General features: G+C 44.8%; 1 protein-coding gene across 1 annotated transcript in view; it reads left to right on the forward strand.

The window, feature by feature from the left end:
- LOC147881146 (uncharacterized) overlaps positions 1 to 14,787 on the forward strand; it is a 75,595-nt gene that overhangs the window by 21,121 nt on the left and 39,687 nt on the right. The window contains exons 3-5 of the mRNA XM_087369910.1: positions 13,464 to 13,606; positions 13,704 to 13,765; positions 13,860 to 13,919. Of these exons, the coding sequence (XP_087226036.1) occupies positions 13,464 to 13,606; positions 13,704 to 13,765; positions 13,860 to 13,919 (265 nt within the window). The remainder of the gene's footprint in view (positions 1 to 13,463; positions 13,607 to 13,703; positions 13,766 to 13,859; positions 13,920 to 14,787) is intronic.

The following is a 14,787-nucleotide window of genomic DNA, read 5'->3' on the forward strand; positions in this document are numbered from 1 at the left end:
CTGGAGAGACCTGTAACAAAGGCAGTTTCTAAGTTAGCTACTGGTTTAATTAGCCTCTTTAATGGCTTGTAAATACATAGTTCTTTTAATAAGGGGAGCCATAAGTTGCCACGTGGCATCATAGGCTGGCCATCCCATAAGTAGATTTGTAATTGATAGGGGGCTCTGCTGTACTTGTCCATTCATGATCTTTGGAATAAACAATTGCTTTGCTGTTCAAGATAGCTGAGCTTCTTGATATGCATAACCAAACAAGGAATGTTCCTGTCCTGTCCCTGTATAGCCCCCTACAGGCTCCTGTGTAAGTCCAGCCCATGACTTACCACTCCTACTCTTTCCCTAACTCATGAGGTACTTCCCTAGCGTAACTTTCCCGCTGTCTTTTTATAACTAGATTGCTAAGTTAGTAATTATCTTCAGTTAGAAGCAGTCTTGTTGCGTTGGTATCAGAGCACTTTCCAGGGTTTTTTAGGGGTAAATCATATCCTTTTGATCTGAAACTTGGAGCACATCATCTTGAGGTCGGGGCTTGCAAAATTCTGTCGCGGCCAGGTGTCTAGATCTTCAGATATACACGTGGCAGCCCCTGATTGGCTCAGAATTGCACATTTTCTACATCAATCTCTTCGTAATGGTGTGCTGATCAAAAGCCCTAAGCTACTGAACAGAAATTTCAAATTAGGGTTTAGATTTTTCTAAAACTGTGGGGCGCTGAAAGCATGGCATAATTCTGCGGTTTGAGTGGATTATATGTCCAAATGTGGTTTTAATTGCATAATCCATTTTGCCCCAGCATATTCCACCCTTGTACCAAGTTTGGTTTGATTCAGATCCCATTTGCCCTGATTTCTACCTCAATGAGCTGATGTATGTCCCCACCGCCGACAACCTTGCTGATGTTTTTACGAAGGCTCTCCCTCGAGAGCAATTGGAGCATCTGATCACACGCATGGGTATCGGCCCACCATTGGGTCATTAAGAGGGGGTGTTAGAATTCGTGGTTAATACCCCACATGTTTTGTCCCCCCATTTATGAGGAGAAGGGCAAGGGGCTTAGGCAGTTAGAAGGGGGAGTGATTGAGAGGGGGTCACCGACCGGTCAAAGTCAATGGTTGGTGGTCAAGGTCAATGGTCGGTGGTCAAGGTCAATGGTTGGTGGCCAATGTCAATGGTCGGTGGCCAAGGTCAATGGTTGGTGGTCAATCCACCACCCCTTTGTGGCCTCTCCCCTCTATTATGTAAAGCCCCCTTCCCCCTCACTATCATATAGCACTCAAGCCTTCAGCCTCTCTGCATTGAAGCTGATCGAGCAGCGCTTGGTCTAGTCCACCGTTGGTGGAAGAAGATTGCAGCAACTGCTGCCCTTTGTAGCTGCTCCTCTTGCAGCCTTTTGCCCTTCATTCTAGAAGGAAGAACTTGTTCAGTTTTGCCATCTCCTTTGTTACTTTGTTGCTGCACTTTTGTTGAGTTGTTTTCCAGCAAGTATTCATCTCTTTTGCTTCCGTTGTACTGTGATTTCTAAAAAAAATATTAGAACTTTTATATCCGGTATGATGTGACTCAGCAAGGATCAGTGAAAAGTTATATCAAACAGTTCTAGAAACTGGCTTTATTTGTTCATGGTATTAATGACAGGGTTAGAATGCTCAAATTCATCCATGGGTTACACCCTAGTATTGCTTCAGATGTGGCAGCTCAAAAGCCCATTTCTCTCAAAGAGGGGCCATGCAATTGGCAGAGCTTTATGAGCCCAAGTACAATGGGAAAGAGAAGACTTTGGGCATTGGTCACTTTGGAACTAAGCCTACTGTCAAAGGTGTTCTCATCGATGAAAACAAACTTCCTGCACTTGCTACAACTCCCGTTCCTAGATTTCCCATAGTGTATGGCACTGCATGGGACATACTAAGGTTTACAAGGCTGCTGATGCAAAGTCCTTGTTTAAACCTACTCCAAAGGAAGATTTAGGTGATAAAAAGAACAAGTTGGTGAAGCAGTTATCTTAAGCAATTATTGATGATAGGAAGAAGAAGAATTTGTGTTACCTTTGCGGCGAGAAGTGGACCCTAGAACATAAGAATGTCTGCAAAGCTAAAACAAGATCAAAGAGCCTACTGTCAAAGGTGTTCTCATCGATGAAAACAAACTTCCTGCACTTGCTACAACTCCCGTTCCTAGATTTCCCATAGTGTATGGCACTGCATGGGACATACTAAGGTTTACAAGGTTGCTGATGCAAAGTCTTTGTTTAAACCTACTCCAAAGGAAGATCTAGGTGATAAAAAGAACAAGTTGGTGAAGCAGTTATCTTAAGCAATTATTGATGATAGGAAGAAGAAGAATTTGTGTTACCTTTGCGGCGAGAAGTGGACCCTAGAACATAAGAATGTCTGCAAAGCTAAAACAGGAGCAAAGGTGAGCATTATCCTAGAGATGGACGATGACTTGCCTTCTGATCTTCATGCAGTAGAATATGAATTTCACGAATTGCATGATTGTGTGAATGAAGGCCTTGATGATGATGAGGATCTTAGCTCAAAAAGGGGTATTTCTCTTCCCTTTGACCCAGGTGGTTCAATCATGGGTAACACCATGTCTAATGGTGATTGTTAGCTTAACCTCTCAAGGAGACCCAAACAGTGGAACATTGAGATGTTGGATGATTATGAGTTTGAGCCTAGGGACTCAAAAGGTAATCTCCTGTTGAGGATGATGAGGTATATTGGGATACTCAATCAGTTATGTACGGCATCTCTCTCGAGTCTATTATGGGCTGTAAAAGTGATGAGACTTTCCGTTTGAAGGGATTTATTCATAACAAACTTGTCCATATACTTGTTGATAGTGGCAGCACACATAATTTCATTAATTCCAAATCAGTCCAAGCAGCGAGTGTCACGATCTGTGACGTATTCCTTTCTCTATTTCTAGACTCATGGATGGTTTGATGAATGGACACTTGTGGAAGGGTATGCCCTTTCGACGGGACACTTCCTATGAGGCACAACCCTTGCCCTTTCGACGGGACACTTCCTAATGAGGCACAACCCTTCACAAGAGACATGCTATTGAAGAGACATTTCTATTGTTATGTACCCTCTCATCAAGGGTCACACCCTTCATAAGGGGTACACACCTCTTCATGCACATACTCTTTGGAGTACACACCTTTTCATGTGTGACTCTTCACTCTCTATATAAGAGAGGCCCAATTGTATGGATGACACAACACAACATCTACCCTACAGACATTCAAGCAATACAATTATTCCTTGTTCTCTGCTATTTCAGTCTCCTTTCTGTTCCTTAGCACATTTCTAAATATAGTAAATCTAGGATTTCTTACAGTGGTATCAGAGCAAAATTCGCTCCTGCCTGTAGGAAATGCCCCCCACCTTCTAGCGCCGATCTGATACATCTTTTCCGCTAGAAGGATATCCGTGCACATTGTGCATGGAAGAGATGGAGAGGATGAGCGTAAAAATTTTTCGCGCCAACCCTGCCTAAAGTCATCTATAGCCTCTCCATCTCCCACACATCACGAGTTGATGTGAATGGACATGACAAAAATCGTGTCTTTTCAGGTGCTTGGGCTGTCCCAAAACCAAGGGACGCACCTTTTCCACCATCGGACACACCTTTTGATGAAGAGTCTCGACTCCTCACCCAAGGGACACACCCCATCGTGGACAAAAGGACACACCTATTCATGCAGGGACACCCCTTTTAAAAACAGGGACACACCCCTTCATGAAAAGGTGCACCTATTCCAAGGGTCACACCCCTTCGAATAGGCACACCTTTTAGGCACCAAGCACTTATAAAAGGGGACCTAAAGGGGTTAAAAAGACAAAACCCAGCCCTAAACTTTAGGTCTACCTTAGATTACCCAAGGGTCACCCACCCTTTAATTTTTGGGCAACCACCCCATGTAGGCAGCCCAAACGAACCAAAAAACAAAAGGGACGTACCTTTTCAATGCCTACAGATTTTTCGTCAATCAGGTTTCGCTGCCAGCCCCTGCATTGCGCGATCACACTGCCAGCCCCTGCTCGCTGCCAGCCCCTGCATGCGCGATCACGCTGCCAGCCCTGCTCGCTGCCAGCCCCTGCCTCGCCATTTTCGCTGCCAGCCCTGCATCGCCATTTCGCTGTCAGCCCCCTCGCCATAGGCAGCCTAGCCTTGCCCATTTGCGGCCCTGGTTACCTGCTATTCCCTGCCAGCCTGCAGCGTGAAATCAGTGACAGCACTGCCTTATCTGCGAAATCCAGCCCTGGGAACTGCAACCAATTTTCGCCATTGACAGCCTGCAGCCCCCCCCCTTGTTTCGCCATCTTTTCCTGCCAAATCAGCAACAGTTGCAGCCTCCTCTCACGATGACGATAGCCTGTTAACAGCCCGGACCAGACAAGCCTCGATCCGCTCCTCGCAAACCACTGCAACATGGATCTCTGGACAGCGATTTGCAGGCCTCTTCTACGCAACAATTTGGCAGATTAAATCATTGCCAGGTGGAGTCTTTCCAATCTGCTTTTAAGGATTCTCTTGCCATTAACAAATTACAGCAAATGAAAGAATCTCCCTTAAAGCATGGAAACCCCTGGTAATTCACCCGGCATTTCAAGGACACCTCAGGCATCATCTACCACACAATATCGTGTTCAGATTGCACAACCAGCCCATTTCGGAGCCTTTGCATCTTGGGTCTTCTGTGTCACGTGCCCTCCTAGTGATTTGGACCACATCCTCTACCTTCTGCGTGAGGCACCTCAGTTACATTACTTCCTCAGCACAGTACAGGTTGTGTTCCACGAGACACGAAGATACCCAGAACCCGATGTTCCTCAAGAGTTTGCTGTCCATCTTTGGAGAGAATTTTACCCCTCACCTTCGGCATCTCCAGGGTACTCTCCACCTCCTTCAGCTCCCAGATATCCTCCTATACAGGTTGTACCTTCTCCAAGACAGTATTTACACTCTGAAGGCACCCCTTCTCCTGGATATCCTCCACTTCCGACAGCAGCTCCTTATCCCTTCTCAGATCTGTGGACTCTGCAACCTACTCCTTGTTGGGATATCTCAAGGTGTATGCCTCAGGCACACCTTGGTTTCTATGTGTGAGTGCTAGAGGCACAGTTAGGTGCCCACAAGCACAGTTAGGTGGTGGAGAGCCACATAGGATGATTGAGAGAATCTAGGAGCAGATTGAGGAGATGATTGTGGAGCTCTGAAGTCATCAGTGATGTCAGTGAGCATGTATGAGGTGCCTACTTAAGGACCTCACTCTTCTTCATTCTACAAGCAAGTAATGCAAGTATTCTGAGTTTGTGTCCACTCTTTCCTTTCCTTTCAGTTTACCAACATGGTATCAGAGCCCTTTGATCCCCCTTGAGCCCATTTCTGCCACATCATCTTCTTCTTCTTCATCTTCTTCTTCTCCATTTTCCTCTTTCTTCCCAAAATCTTTGAGAGCTTGGTTCTCCACCTACAAACAACCATTGCCCAAACCCTCTGAGCTGGAAACTCCTCTAGTATGGGCGAACTTCCACCTGCAAGCAATTGAAGAAAAAACGTCTGTGGTGGCTGCCATTCCCCAAACAACGCATTTTTCGCCATTTCTTCTAGTGCTCAATACTCCCTGCCTGCTCCGCCATTGCCTGAGCCCTCTTAGGAGTAGATGGGCGACCTCAAGACGAAGATTTTGAGCCATTTTTCAGCTCATTTGGTTCAGTAACGAGGGAGAAATCGTCAAAACTCAGGTTCAGCCTGTAGCAACTCCCCCGGGCAAAAGTGCGCACCATTTCGTCCAACCTCTGTGCTGGACCCTATCTGGTATATGAGCTTTCTTTTGCTTCAGAAAGCCCTCTTTTCCTTGCTTTGAAGAGTGAGCTACAAGCCCTCCAAGTTCAGCCTTTTAGTTTTGACAGTTTTGGACAAGTTTTTGAAGATGATGCTACATAAAATGCTACTCTAGCATTTCTGGTTTTTTGAAACTTTGAATAACTTCAGTACAAGTGTGGCTTCAGTTTTGTTTTGAATTGCTAGACCTGGTTTTGATTGGAAAGTATTCATTTTAGCCACTTCTATGAAGCATGTAAGCAAAAGCATCATTGATTGAATATTGGTCACTAGTCTTTGCTACATCAAGTGCTCATATTTTGAAAGTCTTTCAGTTATTTTTTTGCCTTGTAAGAGAGATAGACACTGCCCAATATCTGGGTTAGACCCTCTCATGGCTACCCTATTGAATCTAGAGAAGTTCAATGGAAAGGGCTTCCACACATGGCAGATGAAGGTGAAATTTGCATTGATGAGGGAGAACTTATGGGGACTTGTCAAACCTACTCCTACCGCTTCTTCTACGGCCTCCAATGCTGGAGAATCCTCAACTCCGACACGACCGGCAAGGGATCCAGCTAGAGAAGAAAAAGCATATGGTATCATTGCTCTTGCTTTAGGAGATGATTATATTCACCATATCTCTGACTTGGAGTCTCCTTCAGAAGCTTGGCAGAAGCTTGACATGATTTTTGGTGCTAGCTCTCACATCTCTAAACTATCACTTAAAATCTCTTAAAGAATTGAAGATGGCTAGTGGTACTACTTTAGCAGCTCATGTCAACTATATGCGGAGTCTTATGACTCAATTAGCTTCTATCAACTCTCCTATTACTCCAGATGATGCTATGGTAGTGTTACTTAAGAGTATGCCTGAAGATTATGATCACATAGTTACCACTTTGAAAAATCTTCCTAATCCTAATCTTGAAGGTATTATCTCTGGAGAGTTATCTCTGCTCTCCAAGAAGAAGAAAGGCATATGGAGCTCAGGAAAGGCAATGACACTGTTTATGCTATAAAAGTCCAGAAGGGCAAGTATACCCCTTGCAATCACTGTGGAAAGACAAATCACCTTTCAAAGGACTGCTTCAAAATTAATCCATGCAAGCACTGTGGCAAGAACAACCATAATGAGAAGTTTTGCAGAGCCAAAGCAAAGACAGAAAATGCAAATCTACTTTCAGTTGATGAGCCTCCACAAGATGAGGCATCCTTTGAAGATTATGCACTTTAAATCATCTCTATGTATGCTCCAGATCTCTCTTTTTATGTCAAGGTACTCAGCCTGGATAGTCCTCCAAAATGAATGAAATAAACTATTATGTTTTATGTGTTTTGTAAACACCTCTGGTCACCTTATGATGTAGGCCATGTGTATGTTTTGCTCCGTGGTACCTCCTGCAGACATTGTGTGCATGTACATGCAGGGGAGATAACCATTGGAAGGTCTTTTTGTATCCCTTTTTGTTTACCTTACACCCATGGGAACCCTTGCTAGCATGAGAACCTAGCCATAGATTTATCCTTGACCACCATGAGATGGCATGAGAAACTATGAGACTAGATGTATCCTTGACATAGCCTGAGGCATTCCCTTGAGGGGGGGTTTGTTGGGATATCTCAAGGTGTATGCCTCAGGCACACCTTGGTTTCTATGTGTGGGTGCTAGAGGCACAGTTAGGTGCCCACAAGCACAGTTAGGTGGTGGAGAGCCACATAGGATGATTGAGAGAATCTAGGAGCAGATTGAGGAGATGATTGTGGAGCTCTGAAGTCATCAGTGATGTCAGTGAGCATGTATGAGGTGCCTACTTAAGGACCTCACTCTTCTTCATTCTACAAGCAAGTAATGCAAGTATTCTGAGTTTGTGTCCACTCTTTCCTTTCCTTTCAGTTTACCAACACTCCTGTCCTCTCACGAGCAGTAACACCACTTTCGGCATCACTAGTGTTACCGTAGACAGGACCTCCTTTACCAGACTTCCACGGGTGGTTCCATCTTGCCTCGCCTGCTCCCTCCAACATGAGCAACCTCAGGGAGCAGCCCGAATCTTCTGCCAGGAATGGTACAAACTAGAGCGCAAGTTCGCGCTTTTCTCACAGGGATCTCCGATATGTCGCAACGCTCGCATGAAGCCTCTCCAGAGATCAAAGAATCAAGTCAAAAAAAGACCCCTGAAGTCAACGTACAAGGTGAATCACTATTGCAACTTCAAATATCCCAGCTTCAGGACAACATCTCCGACTTGGTCCAGAAAGTTCAACAACTTCAAGATTCTCGAAGTACCACACATACAGAGGATGACGTGACGCAACCAAACGACTATGCGGATTTATTCCCACCAGAGGTTAAAAACACTGAACTACGTGCCCTCTACCGTTTACTTCAAGCTTCCAAAACTAAAAGACTTGACATTAAACTTCCGGAAGCCTACACTGGTCAACGCAATCGCCGAACAGTTGACCAATGGCTCGCAAAAATGCGCATGTATTTTGATACTGTTGACCTTACTGAAGGCAAAAAGATCGCCTTGGCAGCCTCCCTCCTCAAGGATACAGCTTTTCTATGGTGGCAAAGACGCTTAAAGGACGGCAAAAGTGTGTTAACATGGAAACGTTTTGAACACGTGCTCCGTAAGCAGTTTATACCTGCCAATGCGGACTTCCAAGCACGTTCAAAACTCCGACAGTTGGAGCAAACGGGTTCCCTGTCTTCCTACATCTCTCAGTTCACCACATTGGTGCTGGAGATTGATGGTTTAACTGAGGATGATCGCCTTCATGCTTTCATCTCAGGCCTAAATCCCTTGCTACGCATTGATGTCCTTAAAGCAAACATCACCACCACAGATGGCGCTATTGCTTACGCCGAGCGCATTACAGATTTCCACAACATAGGGAAGCAGAGTGCTATTCGCACATAGAACTCTCCTATGGCCAAAGGTGCTTGCCCTCAAGATAACACCAGGTTTCGAAAAAACTTCGGTAATCAAGGTCAGCGACAGTCTCAAGATCCCCAGAAGACTCAGAAATCATTTGCTGGATTCCAACAGAAGCACTCCTCCAAGGATCGCGCCTGTTCTTCTTCACAAAGTCATTACCGACATCCCCAACATAAAGGTGCGGCCACTGACAAGAAGAACAGCTCCAGCACAAAAGGACTTTGTACCATCTGTACAGGCGACCATAGATGGTTCGATTGTCCCAAGCGACCAAAGCAAAATTCCAATATGGAACCTAGCACTTCCCAAAGAGAAGATGCTACCCCAGCACAAGACAAGAAAGGCAAAGCTGTTCGAATGGCGAATACCATCCACCTGAGCCTTGCCAGCAACCCCGAACCTTTCCTGGCCACTCAAGTACTTTGTGTTAAAGGATCGATTCGTGGAACAACGGTCACTATCCTCATCGACAGTGGCTGTTCTCATAACTTCCTAGCTAGTTCTATGGTCGACAAACTTCGGGTGACCACCAGTCCTAGTCTCATGGACTATCAGATTGAACTCGCAAATGGAACGACTTTCTTGTGCAACACCAGGATAAAAAACTTGTCTTTTCGCATCCAACATTATACGGACAAGTTGAACTTCGACATCATGGATGGTTTGATGAATGGACACTTGTGGAAGGGTATGCCCTTTCGACGGGACACTTCCTATGAGGCACAACCCTTGCCCTTTCGATCGGACACTTCCTAATGAGCCACAATTCTTCACAAGAGACATCCTATTGAAGAGACATTTCTATTGTTATGTACCCTCTCATCAAGGGTCACACCCTTCACAAGGGGTACACACCTCTTCATGCACATACCCTTTGGAGTACACACCTTTTCATGTGTGACTCTTCACTCTCTATATAAGAGAGGCCCAATTGTATGGATGACACAACACAATATCTACCCTACAGACATTCAAGCAATACAATTATTCCTTGTTCTCTGCTATTTCAGTCTCCTTTCTGTTCCTTAGCACATTTCTAAATATAGTAAATCTAGGATTTCTTACAGCGAGGTTGAACCCTTCTCCATTGGATTATGGCCTTAAAGTTGAAGTGGCTAACACAAGGACACAGGAGAACCAAGAGTGCCAGATCCAAACACTACAAGATCTCCTGGCACAAGAACGGGCACTAATAGTGTCCCTTCAAGAGGAGAACGAACGACAACGCGCCCCTGGTCAATTAGAAGACTTAGGCTTGGAAGACTGGGAGCAACATTAGTTTAGAATGTACAGGGAGGTCTCCGCATAGCTCGCCACTTACACACTCGCACCACGCACCATCCCCCAAACACTACAAATGCACTTCGACGCACTCTACGCACAAAACCTTATATTCCACCTAGACCTCACAACTCCACTCCCTCCTAACGTCCTCCAAACAATCCTCTGCCGTAACCTCGATCACTGCCGCCCCATCCTAGCCATGTCTTATTTTTCCTTTGTAGCAAGCGCATTAGTAGCCATGGATTTTCCATGAGCATCGATGGGACATTGAGTGCCAAGCTACTAAAGGAGTGCATATTCACAAGTTGAGCAGCTTTGTGAGCGAAGCAATGAGTAGTCACCAAGCACCAAGGGCATTTGCTGATTTTCCCAAGTTGAATTAGCCATTTGCAGGAGAGGGGATTTGAGGCTATCCCAAAAAGCAAGAAAGAATTCAATAGTGAGGCCATCCCATCCTGGAGATTTCCATCTACCACAGGATTTAACTGCATCTGACAATTCCCTTTCAGTGAAGGGAAGTTCCAGCTCCAAAGCCTGAGCTTGAGAAAGAATTGGATGGACATGTTGTAAAAAGAGCTGACGTGCAGACAAAAATCTCAGGAGAGGGAAAGTCCATACGCCTAAAATGGCAAGAGAAGTGCTGCACACAAAAATCAGCAAGTCCAGAGTGAGATGATGACCAAGAACCATGAGGCATCCGGTCCTGACAAATATTTGCAGCCTGTCGTTTGTAATGCAAACTTTCGAAAAAATGCTTCGAAGAGCAGCCTTTATCCAAAAAAGCCCTTTGTCGTGATCGGGTTTCCCATTTAGCAAGCTTTCTTCTATCATTTGATTGGAGGCAGAATTTGGCCTGACATAAGTGCATGCTTTCATCAGAAGACAAAGGCCGAACGTGACTAAGCTTAGTCAAACTGTGGCAAGTGAGTTTAGCATGCACAACAGCCTCCCATTTGGCTCGCATAAATGATTTACCATAATCCCGAATCACAGCTTGCATTTGAGCAACAAAAGCCTGCCACGCATAATCCAGATCAAAAAGCATCTGAGAAGAGAGAGGCTGAATGGCATCAGAAACCATAGCTTTAAAATCAGCATGTTTCAGATATCTGTTATTCACCAACAAAAGCCTTTTGCAAGGCAATTTGTCATCAGGAAAGTCATGCATGGAGAGCCTCAACCAAAGAGGTGCATGATCAGAATACATGAAGGCATGATCAACCCAAAGCTGACAAGGAAAGGCATCACAATGCTGCGGATCAATCTGATACCATCTGTCCAGGGGTGCCTGATAGGAAGATTGAGCATTGTGTTGAAAGGTATAGCATGGGAGTGTGGGCTGTAATTTCTTCCAAAGATCCACCAAACGGAGCTGAACCAAAAAGTCAGACCGTGCCTGCTGTTCAGAAGACAACATATGAGTGTGGCCCGAAGTATTATCTCCTGATTGCGGAGCATTGTTAAAATCACCAAGATGAATGCATAGTGCCTCCACGGCCATGAATCCCAAAGTAACGCTCGACCTTTGGAAGATTGAGGGGCATAAACCGATGCAAATTCTCCTTGAATCAGGCATTGCAATAATCCATCTACCATGGTGATCATTGAGAGCCACAATGGGCTGAAGATCATGCCTCACCAAAAAAGCTACTCCAGAGAAAGAGTGCTCTCCAGCATAGAAAATATCATAACCAGCAAAATGTCCCGTGTGACCAGCATACATGTGTTGGTTATGTTCCTGCAAAGCCACTATGTCTGGCTGCAATTGTCTGATATACATCCACACAATTTTCCACTTTCTACGATCGCACAAACCCTGTACATTGAGTGTAACGCATTTGATATGGTCAAGCATATTTACAGATATAGGACAAGTATGTACAGCAAACAAACAAGCTGACTATGTCTGCATCTCCACCTCAAGGTCAGGGCCTCTGCCCTGAGAAGAAGAATCAGCTTGAGGGAAAGACAAAAGAGCAGCAACACACACACACACACACACGCATGCATGTACACATGCACACGCACATGCACCCGTATACAAGTACACGCATGCACGTGCGCACGCATGCGCAGAGAGAGAGAGAGAGAGAGAGAGAGAGAGAGAGAGAGAGAGAGAGAGAGAGAGAGTTTATTAAAGTCTTCGGAAGACCGATTGGTCTATGAGATTGTGAAATTTCTAGTACAAACGAGTTGTGAGGGTGGAGCTACTAAACGAGCATCCACACCAATGCATAATGCAAAAATGCAGAATGGTAGTACTAAGTACTAAGTACAGCATAGTCATGTCGGTGGTCAACTATATATCAATCTCATCATCATCATCATCAAGACATCAGGGTGGATGAGGCAATGGAGGCATGAAATCGGCGATAAAGTGCTATCGGCCACTCACGGGTGTGGCCCTAGTATGTCTCCTGGTCAAACCTCTGCGCCTAACAAGGGCTACAGTAACTCTGTCGGCCAAGCTCCGACTCTATCCCCAAGTGTAATTTGTGCGTCAACCCTCTGTCTGAGCTGTCGGGTCACTGGCTGTGGGTCACGGTCGTGTCGAGGTCTCGTCTCCTGGTCTCCATGTGATCTGGCTGAAAGAACTCCTTGATAGAGCTTGGAGAGGGATCAGCCAAGGAAGAAGTCTACTCTTGTCTCCGTGATCGCAAGTATCCTCTTGCAGTACCTGAGTACCTCATGAATGAAGCCTACCAAGCATCTCTAGTCTGGGTAGGAGAGGGATTGGGCCAAAACCCCATAGCTATCTCTGAAGAGGTAGTAGAAATGCCCTCGGATGCATACTAGCATCTCTGGTCCCCTCCTGCTGAAAGTGCCGTAGAAGAGGACAGTGCTCGCCATAGTAGCCTGCCACGCCCAGAAGTGTAATCCCCATACTCCCGGACTTAGTATAGATACGTGATGACCTGAAATGCAGCATGTAGTCCTATGAGCTAGTAAGAGAGTAGAGTAGCTGACGTGCCTTTTACCCGAAGCAGGACTGCAACCAGTGTTTGCTGATTGTATAGTTACAGGTCAAGACTTGAGGTTTGTTTACAACCAGTGTTTGCTGATTGTATAGTTACAGGTCAAGACTTGAGGTTTGTTTACGTGAAATTTGAATGTATTTGGATTGGAAGCATTGGAGAATTTTTGCACGTACGTCTTATGTCGTCTTGGAAAGCACTAGAAGGGATGTTTTTGGCAGACCGCTCTTCATATCTTACAGTGCATGCTTTGTAACATATTTGAAATTCAGGCGATTGGGTTACCCATTTCAGGTTTATGTACTGGTGCTTATCTTTTAGAACCTGTTTCTGTGGCTTTCCATCACGGCTGGTCTTCACTGATTAGTTTTTTCCAGCAAGCATTTGGCCATCTTAAGTATCATGGGTCTTGTTTAAGCAGGATAGTTGCTGAACAGGAAAGAAAAGCAAGCACGGAACATCTTGAACTAAGGCAGGCAATGGAAAGGAATGTTTTCTCAATGGCAAGAGAAGTGGAGAAGCTGAGGGCAGAGTTGGCAAGTGCAGAAAATAGAGCTCAAGGGGGTATGTCATCATAATTCTGCAGTTCTGCTCATTTTTTAAGATTCTTTTATGTTGGATTTCTAGGACAAGGGATAATAAGATAAGTTTCATTTTGCAGTGCTTTTTAATGGCAGCACTACTTCTGTGAAATCACATGATAATGGATATTCTCTCCAGCAGGTATGCTGAATCTGTGGACGTGTTGATACTTTTCAAGTCACTTTTGTAACAGTTGAGTGAGGACTTAATATTCCCAATTTTTTCTTGGATGCAGACATCATCATTAGGATCGTGGGGAGGTGCATATGAGGCACAGCAGATCATTGCTTCTCATGTATGTACTCCGATATACAGGGAGAAAAGAGCATTAATTTTCATGTTATGTTGCTACCATCAGTAGGAAAATTATACTGTAGATTAAAAAATGACATAATGTAAAATCCACTGATTTTCCAAACAGTTTGTAGGGACTTTTCATTATCTACTTCTGCACGCCTTCCAGGATTGTGGAATCCGATAACATGACAGCTGGTGTTAAGTACGTGGCTCACGGTCTCAGAAGTTCTCTTTTTGTAGGAATGGTTGTACAGTGGCATGAATTTGATGTTCTAAGAAATACATTCATGTCAGCCTTGTAGACATCGAAGGAATTGCCAGGGATTGTTCATGATTTGTCTCCTTTTATATTCCTCAATTTGAATAGAGCTGCTTCTTCACTCTTATCTTCTGCGATTCTCTTGCATTTTCATGTGGTAAGGTTAGGGTTGCAGGTGGCAGCCAAAGGACAAAAAGGTTGCCTTTTTGTCCCTTCACCTTTGCATTTGTGTTGCAAGTATTACTAAAGCAAGACATGGTCACCTTTTTTTTTGGGGCAGGGAGGGGGGGGTGAGATTGTGTGTACTTTCAAGCTGGATCCACGGATTTTACAGCTTTTCTTGCTTTGAAAGCAAAAAAGTAGAAAAGCTAAATAAAAGCTGGCTTTATTATTATTAATTGAAATCACCCTACTGGTCGGCCTGCTCTGTCAGGCCAACCTAACCTGATTGGCCCTGGGTGGGCTGGTTGGTTTAACCTGACCTGTTTGGTCTGGTCACCCAGTGTGGTTGGTTGGCCGAAACTTGTTATAATGCATGGCGAGAGAGAGATGAGACAGACAGTCACATGATGGACACGAATGTTGAGGCAAGAGATGGGTAATCACC

Source organism: Dipteris shenzhenensis, chromosome 31, assembly GCF_047967505.1.
Source record: "Dipteris shenzhenensis isolate YYH24624 ecotype China chromosome 31, Dip_SZ_1.0, whole genome shotgun sequence".
NCBI classification, from domain to species: Eukaryota; Viridiplantae; Streptophyta; class Polypodiopsida; order Gleicheniales; family Dipteridaceae; genus Dipteris; species Dipteris shenzhenensis.